This window comes from Fulmarus glacialis, unplaced genomic scaffold (genome assembly GCF_000690835.1).
Source record: "Fulmarus glacialis isolate BGI_N327 unplaced genomic scaffold, ASM69083v1 scaffold12646, whole genome shotgun sequence".
Taxonomy (NCBI): Eukaryota; Metazoa; Chordata; class Aves; order Procellariiformes; family Procellariidae; genus Fulmarus; species Fulmarus glacialis.
In genome coordinates, this window is record NW_009220077.1 from 30,470 (window position 1) to 53,150 (window position 22,681).

At 35.2% G+C, this 22,681-nt stretch overlaps 1 protein-coding gene across 1 annotated transcript in view; it reads right to left on the bottom strand.

Moving 5' to 3' along the window:
• The window catches only part of NEDD4L (neural precursor cell expressed, developmentally down-regulated 4-like, E3 ubiquitin protein ligase), a gene marked incomplete at its 5' end in the record, with an annotated part of 45,126 nt that overhangs the window by 15,871 nt on the left and 6,574 nt on the right, over nucleotides 1-22,681 (bottom strand). The window contains 8 exons of the mRNA XM_009580626.1: nucleotides 1,251-1,480; nucleotides 2,827-2,892; nucleotides 7,331-7,389; nucleotides 12,146-12,200; nucleotides 14,309-14,386; nucleotides 15,751-15,948; nucleotides 18,469-18,588; nucleotides 19,089-19,220. Coding sequence (XP_009578921.1) covers nucleotides 1,251-1,480; nucleotides 2,827-2,892; nucleotides 7,331-7,389; nucleotides 12,146-12,200; nucleotides 14,309-14,386; nucleotides 15,751-15,948; nucleotides 18,469-18,588; nucleotides 19,089-19,220 — 938 coding nt within the window. The remainder of the gene's footprint in view (nucleotides 1-1,250; nucleotides 1,481-2,826; nucleotides 2,893-7,330; nucleotides 7,390-12,145; nucleotides 12,201-14,308; nucleotides 14,387-15,750; nucleotides 15,949-18,468; nucleotides 18,589-19,088; nucleotides 19,221-22,681) is intronic.

The window sequence follows — 22,681 nt, forward strand, 5'->3', positions numbered from 1 at the left end:
GGCTTAAAATTTTAGGATTTTCTTTCGCAGTAGTTATTTTTAGTTCTTGAAATATCTGAAGGTACTGAAGAGGAATTAAGCATAGGCCCGTGGTCCAACCATCCTAGGATAAAGAACGTTTTCTTACTAGCATCTTAAACTGCACATACTAGAGAACATCTCTGAAATATGCTTAAGCCCCAGGATATTGGAAAAAGCTGTCAAAGATCTTTTAACTTTGCATTAAACAAAGTTTAACGTAACAAAGCGTTAAGACTCGTGTGAAAGTGTGTGTCACAGTAAGACATTAGCCTAAAAGCAGTATTTGTAATTTGCCGTATATTCTTAATCTGTGAAGAAAGATATGGGGCTTTTAAGTAGATTTTTTTCCTTATTTCTTAAAATAATTAGTTAGATTTCTGAACCTAAAATGAAATAACATATTTAAAATATCTACAGTGACCTATATCCCATAAGTGGAAATATTTCAAAACAAATGTTTATCCAGTGAACTCTATTAACACACAGGCATTCTGTGCTAGTCAATGTTGTTAACGTTGTGTTTCTCTTCAACAGCAGAACATGTATTTTCTGAGACACAAATGTGAGAAAACTCTCATTATGCAGTCTTTGTTCATCTACTTTACAATCTATTCGACACTTAGAAAGAAGTGCGTTTGGTATTGACATAAAAACATCAAAACTACTGCCTGCAATTAAGAAATCCATCCTCACTGTAGCTAAGTACACACTGTGGAATTACATACAGCATATTAAAACAAATGTACTTTAAGCAAGAGACTTACTCTCTCATTTACACTAATGCATTGCTCAAAGATTTTAAAATTGGACAAAACCAAATTTAAACTTATGTAAGGCCACTGAAATGTAAATGAGAAGCCGTTTTATGAGCTAGTTATAAAGGAGCACTATAATTCTGGACAGCAGGTGTTTTACAATGTAACAGGAGGGCATAAAAAGAGTCTTTTGTCTGACATCACTCCTTTCACTATTACTAGCCTCAAAAATTGCAGTTTTGCTGCAAGCAAGGCAACACTGAATATTGTCTTAACAATGAAAACGTTTTATAAGATTTCGAAGACAATTTAAAAGGTTCTCTGAAAAACAAGAAAGAAATGATAGTACAGAACAGAGAGATTTGACTGATGAACCACGAAGGATGATCTAACTATTTTCCAGTGTAACTTTGCCTCTTATGCAAAATCTAATGTATATCCTGTATGAATGGAAATATTTTAATGGACACTTACGTGGCTGAATATTCAAAGAGACCATAATAAGGGTTAAACATCTCCTTGGACAAGAGGAAAAACCATTCTCTGGCCACACCTCCATAGTCAAGTCCTTTTTCCGACTCAAATTCAATCCAGAGCCTGGCTTTTAGTACATCAGGTCTCTTCACAGACATGATTCTTCTGTAGGACTCCTCAAAAATATTATTTCTGTGTAGCTTCATCTCAAATCTGTTTGGTATATCAGCCTATATGAACAGAGATTATATTATACTTGTTAGTCTCAATAAATAAGTCTTCAGGCAAATTACTGACCAGTGGTAGCAACTAAATGACAGATTAGACATACAATGTATAAAGTTTACCCTTATATATGTTTTCCAGTGCTCTGATATAGTGAACTAAGTAAGTTCCAGTATAGTGGTTCAGAGATTGCTATGATATTTGACAAAACAATGAAAACAACAAGAAAAGTAACAAACAAACAAACAAACGAGAAAATGATTGATATTACTATGCTCTATTTTAAGGGCATTTTAGCTTAAAATGGTAAAAAATGCACAAGATTTATGCAACCGCTTTACTCACATATCTGTAAAGGCCAGAAGAGTTTCACAACAAGAACACCTACAGTACCATACACACAACAGAACCGAATTGCAAAGATGTAAACAACAGAGAATCGGGCTGCCAAAATGTTTTAGAAGTTCTGTCTAACGCCCATTATGATTTAGCCCAGGGAGCTAAATTCAGAAAAGGCAGAAGAGAACTGAGTTAAGAATTGGTAGAAAGAAGACTGAATAAGCAGATAAACATGACTGTTACAGCCATGTATAGTTTTCCTGATAAAATTGACTGGAAACAACTGTTTCAAAAGGTTTGCTTTCTCCTGACAACTGCAGTGCTTATTATCTGCAATCACTGGTCAAACTCAAGGTGAAAATTCAAGGACCTATCAATAAACAGGTAAAGACATTGGCAAGTCCCTCTTCAAATTATAGTTGGTGTTGGCAAGGCTGTTTACTGTTAATTATGAGTCAATATCACATGCAAGCTAATACTGAGTGCTCGCTTACATTACAGATGTTACTGAAAATACTTTTTTTCACAGAACAAGAACGCCAGAAGCTTGTGCCAGATCCAGCACAACTGTGGGCTCTGCTCTGCCATCTTGTTCCAGCTCTGCCCTTCAAAGTCCTTCACTGTTGAAGATGAAGGAGACACATCAATCCTCAAGCGTATTTTCAACCTGAAGGCTTGTAAACTAACCTACCAATTAATCTCAGTTGCAATGGGAAATAGTGAATCATAGCTACTTCCTTGCTGCCTCATCACTTAGATTTTGCGTTCATACAGAAAAATGTGAGTCTTACAGATTTGTAAATGTTTTTGTTGCGAGATCAATCAAATTCAAACTTTTCTTTGTTTTTTTGGTTCCTACTCAACCCCTTTAGGAGTAGCACAATCAAGAAAAATTGGCAAGAGTGTTACAGCAAGATGCACCACCATTCTGTATCTATGCTTGGGATAGTGTGTTGTTTCTCCTAGACATTGCATAATTGATTGCAACACAAAGCAGCACGTTTCTACTCACTGGTTTCTTTAGCTTCTTCCGGAAATAGTCATATTTCTGTTTGAACTCCCTGGAATATGGAACTGCCTATCAGAGAGAGAATCATAAATACAGATTATTCCAGCTATTCAGCAGTTTGATATTTCAACATTATTTAAACAAAAACGAAATGTAAAGACATGCTATCTACATATGTATGCCATAGGCCACCTAATAAAACCCACCATGCATGAAGTACAGCAGCCAAAATTTTCCCATTTCTCAGTGTGTAATTTGAGTTAAAAGGTATGAAAACTTTTGACCCCGTTCTTCTGTTTATCAACTACTTACCCTCATTTTTTTTTCTTCTTTTAGGAACATAAAGAGCAAAACAAATTTTTAACACAGACAAAAAAATATGGAATGTATTGCTGCCATCCATGTATCTCATTAGGAAATAATGAGCATGCCACATGATACTGAATTTTAAAAATGACTAGTGTTACCACAGAATATGGATTTGCACAGCTGAAAGTGCTAAGCATTGTTAGATGCTACTAAAAAGACACAAAATTCAAAGAATTTTGAAAATGAACCTAAGAACAAGGTAAGGGGCTCTAGTAAAGCTATGACTTTAACAACAAACACTGTTTGCCCTCCAAAAATTGCAAGACACAATGTATACCTACACAGCAGCGTTAACTAGGCAGGGGAATGTCCGTGACTAGAAATTATCTTTTCAGCCCAATGTGAATGAATCTAATTCTTAATAGTTATCAAACTATCATCAAACTGTATCAGAACTATTTTGTAAATTAGTTATAATGAAAATATACACCTTCATAATGTCTTTAATCCAGAATCTGAAAGCAGTTCATAAACAAATTAACATTATTTTGAACCAAGTACAAGTCACTGTGTAATATTTATCTGAATACTCACTCAATGCAGCTGCTGGTGTGTTAGACCACATTTTTAAGTAACAGCAGCATAACAGAACAATTTTAGAAGTTTAAAAAAAAAAAAGGTACAGTGAAGGTTGGTAGAATTACATTAATCAGCAGAGCTAGAAATTGGTTTCTGGCATATGTAAACACCCCTTAACAAATGCCAGAGGTCTCCGAAATATTTACGTGGATTTCCAGATACATGAAAGGCCTCTCAGGATGATTCCAGGCATGCACAAATCAAGGTTCAACAAAGGTTCTCACAAGCTCTGTCATTCAGAGTTTTGAAAGACATTTCTATTTTAACACTGTGCTTCTCTTTCCTGCTAACATATCGTATAGGGAAGCAAGGATTTGACACTAAGCTAGAAGATTGCCACGTTTGATGTTGATCCGTGCGCCACTCACTGACCATCACAGTAGTCAGCAAGATGACAGTATTCTTTTCTGCTACCTACTTGTCTTCATCAGACTCCTTTGCTTTAGCACCAGATAGGAAATACATATGAAAGTCCAAAAAGGCCAAGCCTTTTAAGGTACCAAGTAGTACCAGACACAAAAGGATTGAAGTGCATCAGCCATCAAGCAGGAGTACAGATAAGAGCCATCCATACTGCTGATTGCCAGTCCTATGACTGCAACATACATTATTCAGCCTTCAGATGAAACGACCATAAACCAAAGTTGTTAATTAAACTAATGAACAGGAATAGGCTGGAAAAGTGATACTATGACAGGTACGGGTCTGGCTCTAACAAATAACTGCTATGTATTTAAGTAAGATTCCTTAATTCTCTGTGGGTTTTTTGACAATTTTTTGAGAATTAAGAATCCTTAATTCTCTTGTTTTTTGACACCATATACAACATCAATTTAATGAGCGTTTGGAAAGAGCCTTGGAAAAAAGGAAAAAAAGAAAAAAGTCTTCCTGGCCTTGATCATAATATTTTCCAACTATATCCTTACTTTCCTTTGCTCTACTGTTCCTTCAAGATGAAAGAGTAGACCTAGTAAAACAGCTAGCTAAACAAACAAAGTGTGATTTCTTGGGAACAAAAGAACGATTTTGAATTCCACAGGACTGCGAAAGTTACATTCTCTGTTCCCTGAAGGCTGAATCACAAATTGCAAAGCTCTGGTTCAAGTTCAATTTCTGGGTGAGGACTAGGATTTTGGGGGACGGAAGGTATGGGCTGGTCTTGAAGTAGATTCATGACTACTTCATGAAAGTAGGTGAGAGCGGGAGGTGGAAATATTTCTATGTGAGTTTTCTCTTCTGCACGATGAGACATGAAAAATTTTTAAAGAAATCAAACTAAATCATTTTACTCTGATGATAATATGACTTTACTATAGCCATTAAATAACCTTTCAACATGTTTCCATTGTTTAAATGCAATGTGAAATGCAATTTAAATAGTTCTTTGTTTTTGTCATGGCACCAAAAATACTATTAAAAGCATCAAGATGAATCCTTAATGCTCATATGGCTGTAAAATGGATTTGATCTTACTTTCTCTTTAAAATAAAAAAAAACCACACACAAACACAAATAACTTATTTACTTAATTGGATCATGATTGACCCTTATTATCTTGAAACAAAATTTCCCAGATAGTCTTTCTCATTTATGCTTAACATTTCTGGGAAAATAAAAATTAAGCATTTGTATAGCATACTGTATATTAGTACCTCAAGCATTAAGTGCATGCTAAATAGGTAAATCACTCCAAAAGCAATTATGTTCAAACAAGTGGTTATTATTAATCTTATTAATAAACAAGAACAATTGGAATTACTCCATGCAGTAGTTAATCTGCTGTGTCCTGAGACCCTTAAAAATCCCAAGGATTTATCCAAAATAAAACGGTATTCTTGGCACCTGGAAACATCTTAGGGTTGGAAGTCTAATCACTCAGAATACCATAAAATGGCATAAACTAGCATAAAAAGGTCAAAGAATCACTCTATATATTTGATGTTTTGAAAATTTGATATTAAAGTAAAAGCGTGTATTTAAGGCTGATATTCTGAAATGTCTTAGTTTATCTGCAGTAAGTTTTATGTCTCTTAAAACTGATAGACCCGATATTTGTCTTTTTTACACTCTGAATCCACAGTCACAACTCTCCTGTACCAAGTGGAAACACCCTTTTATTATCCAGAAATCAAAAAAATTAATAGCACAGTGTCTCAGCTCAGTAAAATTCTATTGTCAGTAATGACCCAGATAATGGGTAAATATGAACATTTATCCTATACATGTCCCTAAAACCTTGCAATGTAGGATTCAGCACAAAGAACCTGGTCTGAAATTTCCAAGATCTTCTGACTTACGATTCAGAGCAGACGTGCCCTTCACATAGCTTAATATAGAAACATACATTCCTCCACAATGGAGGAATAAAAGATAAAATGCAAAGATTTAATACTGTTTGTTCCATACGAAGTAATTTATAATATCAGGAAGTGTGGAGAAAGAAAAAATCTGAAGAATATTTTATACCTACATTATTTTAGATGTAATTTATTTAAAATCACATTTTTTCCCCCAATTCATCTGTTTGGATGTCAAAAGTAAGCTAAAGATATCACTCTACTACTTTTGTCCTGGAATTTCATCATCACAATAAGCAGCAAAAACAACAGCAAAAACCATGTTGTAATCTTAATTTTGTTATTTTTCAGCCAGGGATCATATCAGTAATTGATCTCTTTCAGAAACCACATTCATCATGATCACGAAGCAGAAAGCTTCGTGTTGCAGAAGAATGGAACAAATGAGAAATGATGGGTTTCCCTGTGTTTCAGAGCATGAAACACCATTCAGACTATTTAGCTATGCAGCTTCCGAAGGGATGGAGCTTCACTCAGAAATAATACAACAATATAAAAAATTAAAACCAGCCAAACAAAAGAGTTTCCATCCTTCTGAAGAGCCTTCCCTTCCTCCCCGCTGAAACAGAGGTATTCTGCAATTTACTGTCATATCTAATGATGAAGAATGTTTCCTAAACATTCCAAGGCAGACGCCAACTTCACATGCTAACGGCTGCAAGACAGGAATCATACTGTACCCCTGGAAAAATTCCCTAGCTAGGTAGCTTCTGCTAGGAAAGCCTCCAAACTCATCAAATTCAAATCTATTGTCTGACCTGGGAATAGTGTGCACAGCACTGTAGTTCCAAATGTTCCAGTGATTCCTAATTAGGCCACTTACTGCTTTGGACCACTGGCAGCTGGCAGGCTGGAAGAGTCCCCAGGGCACTCCAGCCTGTGCGAAACAAAATAGGGTCCACAGAGCGTACAACCATTTGAATGCCGGGGACGAGACATCAGTTTTGGGGCACCTTGGCAGGCTGTCACATGATGGCAGCTCCCCCTGCCCTTGCAGACTCACAAAAGCTGGCACCTGAGCCTCCCATGTCCGTCAGAAAAAGGCAATGCAAGGCAGAGGTCCTGCTTCCTGGTGTGTTCATCAGGCACAGTCTGACCTGATCTGGAGAACAGGCATGACCTGCTGCTTGATAATGCCTCCTGCCTATACCAAAAGTACGTGAGTCACGGCATTTAATGAAAAAACCCATAGCAGTACTTACTGGACCAGTAATTGCTGGGTTCTGCAGTCTGGGGTCTTCCCACTGGGTAATTTTATTATCTGTAAATAATAAAAGAAATTATATCATTACTTCTCTGTTACCACACTGTGAATTTATGTTGTTTTTTTCTCCCTACGACTGTTTTCCCTACCATTTCCACAACTTAGTATTTCAGGGTTAGAAGAGGCTGCATTCACCCATCTACATCAAAACCCCATCACACTGTTTAGTTGAAAACACTCATTCAAAAATGCAAAACTACAACAGAATCCAGTGTGTTTATTTCACACTGCTTTTATTTCAACGTCTGTAGTAATAAACATGTTCTATTTGAACATGGATTTGGATTCAAGTCATGTTAGAAATACACAGACTTCATGCCTGAAAGGTAAAGGAACCCAAAAACTTGTCAAATGACAGACTAAGTTTACTTTTTTGAAATTTTACATAAAGATAGCCAAAATGTAATACTTATAAAAGACAGTCTGTATTTAAATTTGGAGGGCATAACATCTCTTTAAAAAAAAAAAAAAAACTAAACACTGATTTAATTAAAAGGTTGTAGGACCATTAAGGGAGGCAAAATTACACAGTTATGGTATAAAAGATCATTCAGTTTTGACCAAAGGAGATTTTGGCAGTAACACGACAGAATCCAGTTCTTTTCAACTGCTTTTAAGAGCACCAGGAGGGTGATATGGTAAGGTTATAGAGGACCACGGTGAAACTCTCCCTGACTCCAGACAACTGCCCCTCACAAGATTCTGAACACAACAGAATCACAACAAAATGATGATGTTGCAACAATAAGACAATGCTCGAAAAACCAAACTGGATGCCATCTGCAATGGCAAGGTTTAAGACATCCGTCTCCTGCACTGAAAGGGTAATAATAATACATCTGATTTTTTACATGCACTGCTTTGATTTATGAACTGTGTATTAAGATAGTAGTCCAGATTTTAAGTTTTGTAATTGCTAGGTTTGGGAATAAACACACTAAGTTTCAAGGAAATTGTTTTTATGACTACTATAGGTAAAAGCAAAGAACCAAATCCACTTATATTAAGACATAAGTATATTCCATGTTTCTACAGTTGGAAAAGACCTGTAAGTTTTGAGCATCTCAAGCTAGTTTTAAAATGGACTGGGATTTGAGAGGTGACATTCATTAAATGTTAACTGAAGAAAATTTAAAAAAATCACAAGTATGCTTCAAGAAATTTGATCTATCAGTTAATTTAATATTAAAATACTATTTTATTTCCCTTTACACATTAAGTCTATTTAGTGCTTATCAAAATTATGGAGGAAGGCTGTTAGACTGACAGCTCCAGAAACCATATGAGATCCACAGACCAAAGCCTGCCATAAAGGCGTGACGCCTCACCTGGCCCTTTTCATCTTGCTTCAATTTGTTCAGTCAAACTTCCTTCTGCAAAGTTTACTGGGTTTATACCAATTCATTTCTTATACCTACTTGAAATTGACAGCCACAAATCATGGTGATAATTTTCTATGAAATCAAAGATAATAGAACTGGAAATGACTGCAAGTTTGGCAGTTCTTTCTTATTGCCCTACATACTTAAAAGTGTACGATGTTACCAACAAATCTTTGTCTAAATTTTTTTCAGAGTATTACAGTGTCAGTGACTTCATATTATAAGGGCTAAATGCCCCAACAATCAGAAGGGTCTAACCTGACCACTCTACCTGGAATCATAGCTCAAGATTCTCTGTCTTATCCGAAGTGGATGTGGATCACAAATTCAATCCTTTTGTAGCACGTTTTCGAAAATCTATCACTTCTCTTGAATTTTCACACAAATACGATACTCTGTCTTTCCTCATAAATTGGGCTCCAGGACCTTTGAGGATTCCTTCTTCTCCTCTGTTTCCTCTGGTCCCTTTCCAAGTGGTCCACTATTTTCTTGAAGTTTGAGACCCCATGCTAGATACCGTATTATCATAGCTAAGACATTACCAGTGCTGATGAGATTAGAAGAATTACTTCAGGTCTTACTTAAGACACTCCTGTTGATACATCAAAGGATGAGCTAACTCCTGTTCCGTTGATGATATTTTTCATGCCCTTTTCAATCAAAATTCTGCTAATTATTCCCCTTCTGAGTAATACTTTGCAATTCTTATTAAACAGCATCTTATTTCACACTACAGCGGCAATTTGCCAGACTCATTCTGATTTCTCATCCTGCTCAGTGAGCACCTCTCACCTCTCCAACACTGTTGTTTTCTGCTGAACTAATGTGTACATTCCCCCTAATTCACTGTTCAAATCACTAATGAGTATACTGAAAAATGGTGGATCCAAGAGAGACTTTGAGGGGAACCCATTTAATATATCCATCCCTCTGTCAGTGAACCATTGATAACTGTTCTGCATATGGTTGGAAAACCTTTGTGTTTTCCTTCATGATACCTTCCAAGAGGTAGATCATATTTTCCTACAAGGCACCTAGGAAATGCAGAAGTATATGCATGCTACAAAGAATAGAGAATACTATTTTATTAATGGATGGCAAATAATGTTGACTTAGCTAGCTAAGGACCAATCATGGAGAACTTGAGACTGTATTTTTTGTTAAAAGATTGACTGATGCAGAAATTAGAACTGTTTACAGTTTAAATCTAAAAAGATTATATTTTCAGGCTACTACGTTACAAGTAATACCTAAATTATTTTAACAGTACTTTGCTTTACTAGGTTATATGGCATGCTTAATAGCAATTTGTACTGCTCCACAAGAGGAGGTTTCTGTGCTGGTTGCATTAGTTCTCTCAGGGATGAGAAAAACGTTTCAAAAACAGGACATCGGTATTGGATAATTATGCAGAAAATTACAAAATTTATCTGGGGAATCAGAACATTAATAGCAGCTGAATCTGTTAACACTTTCAACATTTATATTGTATTCTAATAATGAAACTGACTACATTTGTTGCATTTTAACTAATCGCTTTAGCAGAGAATGACTGAAATGATGGCCAGTTTATCATAGTAATGGACTAGCGAGACCTGCATATTTAGGGTGAGCACAGCTGATCGCACCCATGACTGATTTCAGCCTATGCTCTCAAGTTAGCCATGAAACAAGTAAGAGTCAGCAGGCTCTGTCACAAACCTATCATTATGGTCAAATGTCATTGCGCTTCCTTATCGATACTGTGAAAACAAATGCTGTTATTGAGATTGCTCAAGCCAAATCACTGAGCACTGAATGCTGTTTGCAGTCATTCCCTAAATAGTGAGCACAACATTATCGCAATGGAGCTGCAACGTGTCCACTGTAATACCACTGGCACCACCTCTGCTCCTACAGTCCACTTGTAATTGTAGTGGTGTGGCACCAGATTGAGACCAAAAAGATATTTGCTGCAAACAAGCAGCATTATAAAATAACCCTCTAAACTTTTGTAAAAACTGCTATATAAAAAGCTAAAAAAACTCAGGGCAAAAGAGGGATTAGAGAGAGATTTCAGATGCAGATAAATTTAGTTTTATAACAATTATAAATTCTTTGGGGAATTCTAATTGACGTACAACTTTAACATTCCATTTACTTTTAGAGACTAACACATGCTGAAGTAGATTTAGGAGAGTGAAAAATTAAAACTTTTTAGGGGAGGTTGGGAGGCTCAACAATTATATAGATATTTTAAATAAGACAGTTTTATTCTGTGACTCTTCAGTGGCATATTTATTTGCCATATTTAAGTTTCCAGATATCTGTTGGGAAAAACAATTACAGAAGCTTTAAAGAATAATAATTCTGTACTGATGTTTGAAAGAGGTTAATCTTGTGCTTGACGAGTGTATTATTTCTATTTTTTATTTCAAACCATTTTTACAATTTCAAAATTCATATTACTTTAGAGACAGTCTTTTAATAATGATTTAATAATGCCATATATACAACTACAGATAAGCATAGGAGTCAGTGTTACTGATACTGAAGGAAAAACATAATGCTATCAAATATGTCTAATAGTTTAAGATGTCCATTCTTTAAGTTTTGCATAGCATATGCACCCTCTTCTAATGGTTTTGTGAGTTAGCTATTTCTGTGAAAGTTACGCAATCGGTAGAAATAACTCATTAAAAAGTCCAGCTGAAGTCTTTAAAAAAAAAAGAAAAAGAAGGAAGAAGCAGCAGCAACCCAACCTTTCTGAGCTGCTTTATTTTCAAACAACAACAAAAACTCACACAGTAGTTCTGAGATGCTGTAATAAGACAAGTCTACAATGAAACATCACTTACACTAGAACTTCACTAACAGAACTGCATAATATTAATGGGCTGGGTGCAATTTAACATGCTATAAATAGGAAATAAGATCAGAATCAGCACTGCCACAAGACCTTCTTAAAGAAGAGGGAAGAGTACTTATGAGTGCTAATTTCTCCACTGCCTATATGTGGAGTTGTGGCTATATGATCTTTTCTCATCTTATTTTCTATTCCTAGTGTGTATTTTAATTTATTAAGTGCAAATAAGCCACGGGATCATCAACAACAACAACAACGAATCCAAAATATCAACAAGAACAAAAGAAACCACAAAGAAGAAATGTTAATGCTTCACAAGTCAGAGAGGGACAAAGCTTGATGAGCCAATTAAAAGCAAGCTTTCAGTGAATATACAGTACCGTATGAGGGCACTAAGTCTCTGGTATCAATGTCTCCACATATCAACACCTGGCTTCCTAAATGAAGAGTAAAATTATAAAGCTTTCACTTCAATATTTATTACCTCCCTTTGTCTATTTGCTGTAGTACCTGAATGCTTACTTACTATGGTCTATATAAAACGTTCTTCCATCCAAATGTATTCTTTCCTCCCAACCAGGCTGGAATTGGGAAATAAAAAAAGAGAGAGAAAATAAGTGAAATACTACCACTCTCACACATCATGAAGCAATACATTATCCATGCCTACTTAAATTGTCTGATAGATGCTCGTGAGGTAGAAAACACAAAATGATCACAGATGCATTATGTGAAGGCCAAAAAACTAGGAAGATTCAAAGAATTGGCTATTTATACAGGTAACTGTATCCAATACAGGAAATATTTTTTTAAAGCTTGGAAATGGAAACTTCTTGCATCAGGGTTTATAACCATTTCCTACTATGAGGAAATGATCACAAAGAACAGATTGTCCATCATTGGTTAGGTTTGAGGTTTATGCTTCTACTTCTGAAACACATGTGGGTTATTTACAGTAAATATGTAAGCCAGGATCCCATTACTGGGGGACAAGAATGTCTAACCTAGTCCTCAATTCTACCCTTTTTATCCATTCCCTTTTCTCATTTTCCAAATGATTATAGTATAGAAAGGAGAATAAAGGAGGCACACTGTTAGTATATGCAATGCTGTCCAGTCTAGCACTCATTCCACCTGTACGCTCTACATTCCACCTGTATGCTCCACCTGTATGAGCTTCTATAAAACATAGATGAGAAAAGATTTCATTTCCATCTTTTTTGAGAAACTCTTGTTAAATTCTGTAGTCATTCTTACCTCACTCAAAAATAGACTGTTTAACTGAGTTTAAATCTGTTACTGATTATATATTTTTAGTGATTCATGTCAAGCTATCCTGATTTCACTGCATGTTTTACCTCTTGCAATTTAACAGAATAAATTGTAAATTGGCCCTTCAGTTACTCCCATGCAATCTAAGCAATGTGTCCTCGAGATTAATGCATGCTTAATGTATCTGAAGAATTGCAAAAGAACAGCTACTTCCACAGCTGTTTTCTTAAAGACAAATTGCATTACTGCTGTGTTGTAACCAGGAAATGCATCATAATAAATATGTTCAGCTGCGCATAGTTTTCAATCTAATCAGTGATTCAAGACACTGGGCCTGACCAATGGCCTAGCTTGATTTAAATACAAGGCAAAACTTTTTGCTAATCAAGACAAGGGCAGTGAGATTTTAGGATGTTTTAGAGGAGGATGTCTGATCATAGATGGTAACAGAGGTTATCGCCCCTCACCAAAGGTAGCATTTGTCACCACTCTTGCCCAAAAGCAGCACTCATTTTGGTCTGCTGGCAGAGTGGTTCATCTAAGTAAACTGTAAGCCAGCTCAATGAAAATGAGTAGGATTAAAGACTTGTTATTCAAACTGTTTAAAACTAAAATAATTTAACCTGCCATGTCCTGTAGGGTGGGACAGTAGCCTCTTCTGCTGGCACAGCTGTTTGCAGACAGCTTGTCCGTAATACATGCTGGAGCACTGAGAGTGCTGGTGACAATTAGTGGCTCGTCACTAAGGTTTCCAGTGTTGCAAGTACAATTTCAATGGCAATTTCTCAGAAGTATGCTTAGTATATATGAGGCAACGAGCTGAATTAACACTACACCGTAAAAATCAGCACCTTAGAAAAAGTGCTAGCTTTCATAGACTAGTCTCTGCCATTAAGGATGCATTTTTTTAAAAACAAAGCAAAGCTCTGTATTTGACATGGCTGTAAATCAATATTATACTTTGGTTACAAGTGTGACAAAACTTCTGACGTTAAGATGGTAATTTTCTCTGCAGAATATGGAAGTTTAATTGAAAAATCAAAATTTATTTAGATTTCTGAATGCCAATATATGGTGGTACATTAATAGCGCTCGCTTTGAACAATCTGCTCTAGCAACAGGTAATTATCTAAAAGCACATAATCAGAGATAAAAACAAGGTAAGTTTCTTCAAAGCTTTAGATAAGGAAAGAAACATGCAATCATTTCAGAAATACTGTGGGCTGGCTTCAAAGAGCCTGACCGATTCACAGATCACAATAAAGCTTTTTGGTGCTGTATGTAAACATAGCTTTAATATCTTCAGAAAAGTGATGACAGCAACGTATGTGTCCACATACAATATATGACTGCAATAACAGATCATCTCATATAAGATAGCAGATATATATTAAAATACATACACATTATCACTTACAGGAAGAGGGCCCAAATCATTAGGGTTCAAAGATGCTTTTGATCTCAAATGCACTGGAAATTTCAGTCGTGGATCCTCCTGTAACAGAAATATAGAACTGTAAATCCAACAGATCAAGTTAGATCTACATACTAAGTCAAACACAGAATTATCTGGAAAAGAAATCTTCCTATATTACAGTTATTCTTTTATTCTCTTTTTTTTGAGAATAAAACATATAAAACAAAACATATGAAAGTGATAGAACATTTAGTATTTGGATGTGTCACATACTTTATTAGGATTCATCTATTGAAATGATTTTTTAAATGTTAAGAGTTAGTTAGAATGATATAAGATTTCGACTCCATTAAGTGTGGTCTATCCAGAGATATGCTTCAAAAAATACAGCCCTATTCTTAGGAATGCATGCACTCCTCTATGTGGCATTTAGATACATACGCACATTTTTGGCTCTTAAAAACATAAAAGAAATAAGCCATCCTGTCACAAAAAGGCTCAAAAAGAATGAAAATGAGCTGCTTACATTTTTATTAATGCATAGGTATTATAACATCAATGTCCAAATGAGGTAAAAAGGGGCAAGTAAAATTGATCACAGAAGACAAATCTAGACAAAAAGTGCTTGAGATTTCCATACACACAATTTACCCACACGCACCTGGGAACGCCATTAAAAACCACCATTAAAAATATGTCATATAAAGAGTGCTCACTGGGAATCTTAATGATACCTAACAAATTAAAGTGCAACTCATATTTCAATGATGATGTGAAATGCTGGGTTGTCTTTGACATTTTTTCCTAGTGTAATTTTATTTCTTCAATTTGTTGTCCAAAGTTGCAGAATTACTGAAAAATGGATCCTCATGACATAAAACAAATAATAAAATGGATTCTGTTAATTGAAGATGAACGTACATTATATTAATAAAAAAGCAGTGCTAGTCACAGTGAAATACAATACAATTATGGACAGTCTCAAACTAAACAACAATCCAAATCTCCATTGCACTGTATGCCTCTAAAACTCAAATTTGGGGAATTTAAAGGCCAGTACTTGTATGCAATGATTTATTCAAGTATAAAAAGGTCAAATACAAAATGCAGAACACTATTGCATGGTATATGATGTACAAATGCGCCAAAATCTAAGAGGATATTAACAAGTAAGTTTTCCTTTCTCTGAATGCAGCAATGGCAGCACTATAGCCATTTCAGGAAATTAGCTGCTCAAGTCTACAGCTACTGTACATGACTGCATGGAGGATTCAGCGAGATTCCTACATCAGTTTTTTTTTTAAAGTTAGGTTGACAAATCCCCCCTTAAAGACAAGACAAATGCCACAATAAAATGGAGGGTATACAGGCAGGAAAACAAAGATAGACACATTTAAAACACGACAGCTGATTTAAAATTCATTATCTAGAATTTCTCTTACCCATGTAGTAGTTTTAGTATTATGATCAATGAAGAAGGGCCTGCCATTGGGTGCTATTCGCATCTCCCAGCCAGGAGGAAGGAAGCTTTGTGCAACTTTGTGTTGTGGTTTAGGAGAGTTGTAAGGTGAGGGCTGTGGAGACTGTGGATTGGAAAGGGTGTCCTTCACTGCTCTGCGCACGGGGGAGTCCTTGATACCCTGAAGAGAATTAAAAATATTAAGATTTGTGAAATGTCACTCAATACTGTAAAATGAAGTAAAACTTGGTATCACAGCAAATAGTTTTCATCCCAGATGTAATTAATACTAGAATTAAGTGCTGGGACTGATTTCCTAGAACTTACTTAGCTAAAGTCTGCTCCTTATAACTTACAGAGCTTTTTGCTGTGAAGGACACAGTGTTTTATCACTTCCCTCTGCAATGATAATGTCCACAGTATTTATATTTGATTATATATTTTACTGCAGCTGCCCTGTACATGTCAATATTTCATTTTACGAAGAAAAAAATAAAAGCATTGCTTCGTGCTTCATGGTGCAAGAGAGTATCCCAAATGTGAGGCAATGTTACCCACTTTTCAATGCATCTCTCAAATATAACTTCAGACAAAACATTTAAATACGAACTTAAAACAAGCTCCTAAAATAAATGGAGGTTTGCAATTACAGATTTTGGATAGTTGTTTTTTGTTTGTTGGTTTTTATTTATTTATTTATACAAATAAATGATCACAGCCACAAAACTGCTTCACTGATCAATGCCTATTGGTTAAAAACAGGAGTTACATGATGTGTTTGGTTTTTTTTAAAATTTTTCTGGGAAACTGCACAGTTAGATGCCTAAACAGCTTGCAGAATTTGATCCAGATTTACTCACCTTTGAAAATACAGACTATCACAATCGGAAAACAAGACTTAAGTACCATGTTTAAATCTTGTTTGCATTTGTACTTTTCAGTTACTTTCCAAAAACATGCTCTTGTTAGCTGATGTAACAGTTTGTTTTCTTCTTGTTTTACTAATTATTAAGATTCAGTAAATCCATGTATTCTTATTTTGGCAATTCTCTAACTTAGCCTACATTTAATCACTATTTTTTGAGTATTATATTAGAAAATGAAGCATCAACATGGATATTTACAAAATTATTCTAGCTTTATTTGTGGCTTGTTTTGTGCTGCATTTGGATAGAAAATGCAGTTAGATTACAGTGTTCAAAAGCAGTATTTAAAATAGCTTGCATTAAATAAAAGCTTTCCATATGTCTTGTACACAAAAAAGTTGAACATTTTACAATAAAATAACTATTTAAACAAAGGAAGTAGCTTCTAAAAAGTTGAACTCCTTTTTTTTCTAGTAGTTGTATCCTTTAAGATTTTAATATTAGTAAGTCTACAACCTTACTTTTTAAAAAGAAAAAATTAATTCAGAGGTGGGTATAAGAAGACAAGTTTGTTCTCTTCAGCACCCTTGTGGTTTCTCAGCATTGAACAAACTAACCACCAAACTGATCAGTTGAATATTCTGAAGTGAACGGAATACGGGTTTTGTAGCTATGGAACAGGTTATTGCCCTTAAAAGTTAGCTTATCGCCCTGAGAAACTCAAGTTTCAGATGCTTAGTCAGTGAATTCCACCAGCTCAACTGTTTAAAATGTCAGTAGGGAGAGGAATGCCCTTAATGTTTTGGTTAAGATGCTCAGAATTTTTAGATTTAATTTATTTAAATTACAGTAAATTTGGTCTTCAAAATTAACAATGGCAAGGGTAGTTTTAAGTAGTTCATTGTTAAAAGGTTTATCTGAATTACATATAAGTAGAGATAATTTATTTTAAATATGAACCATAATCACCTCACTACAATCTGTCCAATAATCCTACCTTTGTTTAACAATTTGCTCAATAGTTTGAGTACTTTTCAGTATAAGGAACAAAGAAGAACGATGCATAAAATGAACTAAATATTACAATCTTCACTCGATTCTTGGCAAACTTTTGCAGGGGCAAAGGGGACACAAGTAGGAAACAGACAGTGAGAGAGGGCAAATAAGATGCCACACTTTAAGTCTGAAGAAGAAATTTTTAAGAATTTACTCTCCTCAACACAGCCATGTTTAACTCATTCAAGAGTTTTAATCACACTTTCAGAAGTAAAACACACATTGTCTTTGATTGCGTAAGAAGCCACTTCAGTTATTCTTCAGATATGTTGCAGTGAACATCATTCAACACTGTTCTGAATTACTTTTAAAGATACTTAAAAGAAATTAAATGTCCTTTTGAAAGACAAGGAATATAAAATGCAATCAGTATCTTAATTCAAAGATTTTCCAAACTCAATTGTGTGTATTATTTTCAAAGATATCAGCATCACAATAAATGTTTCAACTTAAAAAAAAATTTCTGATTTTATACACTCAGAGCACTTGAAGGGAGTCACAACAACATGTATTTCAGACATGCACACAGATTATGTTTTAGCTGACCAAAATAAATAATCACATATATATTACATCATTCAATGACCATAAAAGTTAAGTAATACTGTTGTACAATATAAAGATCCAGACAGAAAACTGCTAAAGAAAACAGCAATATATTATGGCAAAATCAGTAACAGGGAAAAGTGGCTGTGTTGTGTAACTAAAAAGGAAATAAGAAGTTACAATGAATGAGACGTCAGACATAAGTGATTTTTGTTGGTAACAGCGTCTCTCACCTCAAGTGGAGCAGATAAAGTTACTGTGGGTGAACTGAGGCTACGAGGCCGTCTTATCTGGGGTTCGCTTAAATGGTTGCTGCTGTTTGCTGTTGACCCAACCATGCCATCTTCTGCAAGCTATTTCAGAAGGAAAACTAAGTTAGCAAGTTGTCAGAAACACAGATCATCCAGAGTTAGGACACTTAAAAAATGATGTATTTATTTATTTATTTTTATTATTACTATTATCATCAAAATATTAAATATACTTTCCTAAAGATCAAGTATTTAATTTAATTCCATTGGAAAAGCAAATAACGTATGATACTATTAATAGATCAACACAACTTTCAGATTCAATCCTAAGAATGCATTTGCCTCCTGTTATTAGTTCACATGTACCTCTCTGTAAATTCCTTCCATTATAGCAATCAACTTAATCTGCACCTTAATATAGTTAAAAGTAGTAACAAAAAAATCCCAATCAACTTTTTATGATTGTCCTGAGTTGTCATGACAATTCTTAGGATTTTTTTTTTAAAATTTCAGAGTTCTGAAGAGCTGCTTCAACTGACATTATACTCAATACAAGCTAAGTGTTTGCTATTTAAATTGAGCATTATAACAGATCTTCATACCTGCATAATGGGCCGTGTCCATGTTGTGGTTCGATTGTTATGATTGACATAATACGTACGGCCCTTTGCATCCTTTCTTTCTTCCCAGCCTGAAGGTAAGCCTGGTGTAGTATGTACATAGGCCACTGAAGGCTGTTCAAGCAAGAAATTACTGTATTGTTATTTTATAATAGCTAAAAAAAAAATATTTCATAAGTCTGTTGTTTAAAAAAACCCAACTTGTTAATTTAAAACATTCTTAAACACAACAAACATATAGAAAATCATGGTTTCTTATTTCATTTAATATCAGCTCTTCTTCACATACCTTAGAGTCAGATCCCTTTTTCTCACAACAGAACTTTTGATTCACGTTTGCACAGATTCAGGTATCTTGTTCAGAAAACAGCTAAGCTTATATGCCCTCAAACTTTTTAATTTGTAGATTACACATAATGACAAAAAGGAACTTTGCGTTTTAATGATTTTTCCTTAAAAAGGTGGATGTTTTTTCCTTTTATTAGTACGGATAAGTAAGAATTGAAGTAACTGTGCAGTCCAGTCAAGATCTCCCAAGTTCTGTTCTTTACCACAGGGTGTCTTGAATCAGCTGCAAGAAACTATTGTGGGTTTAAAAACTGAAGTTCAACCATTTTGTTACATTCAGAGTTAGGTGTCCTGAAGACACCAGATACACCCCAAATTGGAGCCCAAACTTTGGTGTGAAAAGATTTTTTTTACTAGAAGTTGCACAAGAAAGACATTGTTCTAAAGAAAATACACAGATAACGATAACGATGCCAAAGGCACTAATTGTCATTAAACAAGTTATGTCACTATTCAACACAGTAATTATATTATTGCGTGTTGCTGATGTTGTCTTGTGTACTTCCTGTGAGGAAAATACTCAATGCTTAAACCAACTGGACATTTTTTGCTGGGACATACAGAAGGAAAAAAAAAAAAAGCATTGTAGCATAAACAGCAAAGCTTCTTGAAGAAAAATAGCCTAGAGAGAATTTTTAACACTGACCCTATCTGCATCTGAATATTTATTTTAGAAGGGGAGCATGCCCAGGGAGTTATCGTTTTCAGACCATACCCTCTACAAAAATCTACATGTTTATTAAGCTTAGTCACTTTCTAGTTTGGGACTCCTCTTAAGACATCACTTGCTTGTATAACAGATTAAGAACAGGTATCCCGGCTGTCAGTGAAGCAAACAAGAAAATTAGAAAACTCAAGATAGGTATTTTTCTCAAGTAATTGATGTAAATACTAGGAGCTAGAGAGATACAGGAATTTCTGTCATTCACAGCAGATAGAAGCAAACTGCTAAACTCTGCAGGACAGTATTTTTGCTCTCTAATGAAGCACATGTATTAATAATTGCGTCAAAGACTTAGCACGTGCAAGGTGCTTTTCAGTATCTATGTCTAGATCTTTGGTTCAATATGCATTTGGTTTAATTATTAGATTAATCACATTAAAATATACATTCATATATCAATTATCAGGAGTCTATAATGCTAGAGATTACTTTTCTCTTCCAAAATATCTGCCTTGATAGCAGAAGGATGATAAAACCTAAATGTCTTTATCACATGACAGAGTAAAAAACAGTGCTTGAACTGCACTGTCTCATCCGTTTGTGCAGTGCTTTAATTCATCATCAATAACATTAATTCCTTTAGAAATAGGCAGCTTCGTAGTGCTAAGAAAACAAACCAAAACACCTTCATCTACCAGTCTGCTTTTATCATGGCTTCCCCTGAAGGGGCTGTAGCAACGTACGCGGCATTTTTCTTATGGATGTAAAATGTGAACTTACTGGTTCTTAAAGAATTTCAGGTTTAAATGCTGACAGGTAGAACTGCAAAGCAGCACAGCAGACAGAAAGGCAAAACTTGTACTTGAACTGCTAAACTTATTGTGCTTGTTGCACCTGAATATCAAATTTTCTGTAATGCTGCAAGTTCTTGAGCTGATGCAATAGTTAATGCCAATTTCAGATTGGGAAGAAACAGTTCTGACATCGGAGCTAGAGAAAGGACTTGTATCAATGTCCAAGATGCAGAAAGCAGCTCTCGTTGCTGCCCCTTCCACCCCTAACAATCTGCTGCTTACAAGAAGAACATTTATGAACTCTTTTTTGACTGCTTGGAAAAGAGAAGACGTTTTTTGTAAGACCTTTCCTGAAAGAAGCAGGATGCTGCATTTAAAAACATGGTTTGAAGAAAGACTGACTGTAAAACCAAACGTCTGACAACAGTTAGTTACTGGACATAACAAGAAACACATGCATACTATGAATTGTCCTTTGCTCTAAAGGTCAAATTACTCCAATGCTCATTAATCCAATTCGCTTTGCGAAGGCCTACATATTTAAGGCAATTGCCTACTGCAGAAGTCAAAGGCATGTCTTTATTTCAGACAATAGTATTCTTTACATTTAAAAAAAAAAACCAACAAACCAACACCAAAAACCCCTTTTTAGGCGGTAAGCCCAAAATGGAAAGAATTCTCATTTATAGTCATACTTCCATTCATTCTGTCCTTCCACAGAAAACACGTTACCCTGTATCAAACATGAAGGTGTATCATTTTCACTTCTGCAATTTCAGGGCATCTCAGGGAGAAGATGTGCTGCTGTGCTAGATAAAGGAGAAACAGAGCATACAGACTGAAGTTTTGTGCACAACGTTAGATATTTTGTTGTCACTTCATATGCAGTCTTTGCTCATTTTGTTAATAAGAGGAGTCACTTTAACTACTGAGAGACAACTTCAAATTTGGAGGTTAACAGAAATACAGCACTACACAGTAACAGTATGATTTAGCATCAATCCCGGTATTTTTATTAGATGTATAAAATATTTGCTGGGAAGAGTTGATCACTAGCACAAACTCTGGAAAGAGTAGTACGTCTCAGCCTCACATCAAGTGAATGAGTAAGCCAACGAACTAGGGGTAGATACAGGGTTTTCTTTCATCCAGTCTTTGGGAGCCTGAGTCAAACCACTGTAGGCAGAGACATATATGCATCACAGTAATGGTATCAACAACTTAGAGTAAGCAAAGGTGCCTCTTCCTTTTTTGAGTATTTTGCCCATATCTGATATGACCATCAGAAACACAGCCTCTATTTCAGGGCTGATTAATATACAAGCAGCCTAACTGCAGGCAGAAGATCAGCTCTACAGGCAAATGATTTTGGCAAAGATGAAAGACTGAAGACTCAGTCCTACAAAGTATTAACATTCATATATGGCTCTGAGCTCTTAAATTCTCACTAGGTGAATGCAAACTGAATTCTGTGAGCGCTTGGAATGAATGTTGGAATACAAAGCAGTGCACATGAGTAAGAGATTAAAGATGTTTAAGGAAGACTCTTTAAACTTTTTTAGTATGATCTTAAAATAAAACCAAGGGAAGATCGGCCTTGAAAATTATCAAATACCTTCAACATAGGTTAGAAACCAATGGTGAAGCTTTCTAGTTTTAGAAAGGAGTCTTCCTGGTAAAGTAACGACTGCAGTGATGACCATTCTTCTGATGGAAAAAAGCTAAGTATATTTAACATAAAAATTTCTAATCCTTGTAATTAAACTAAA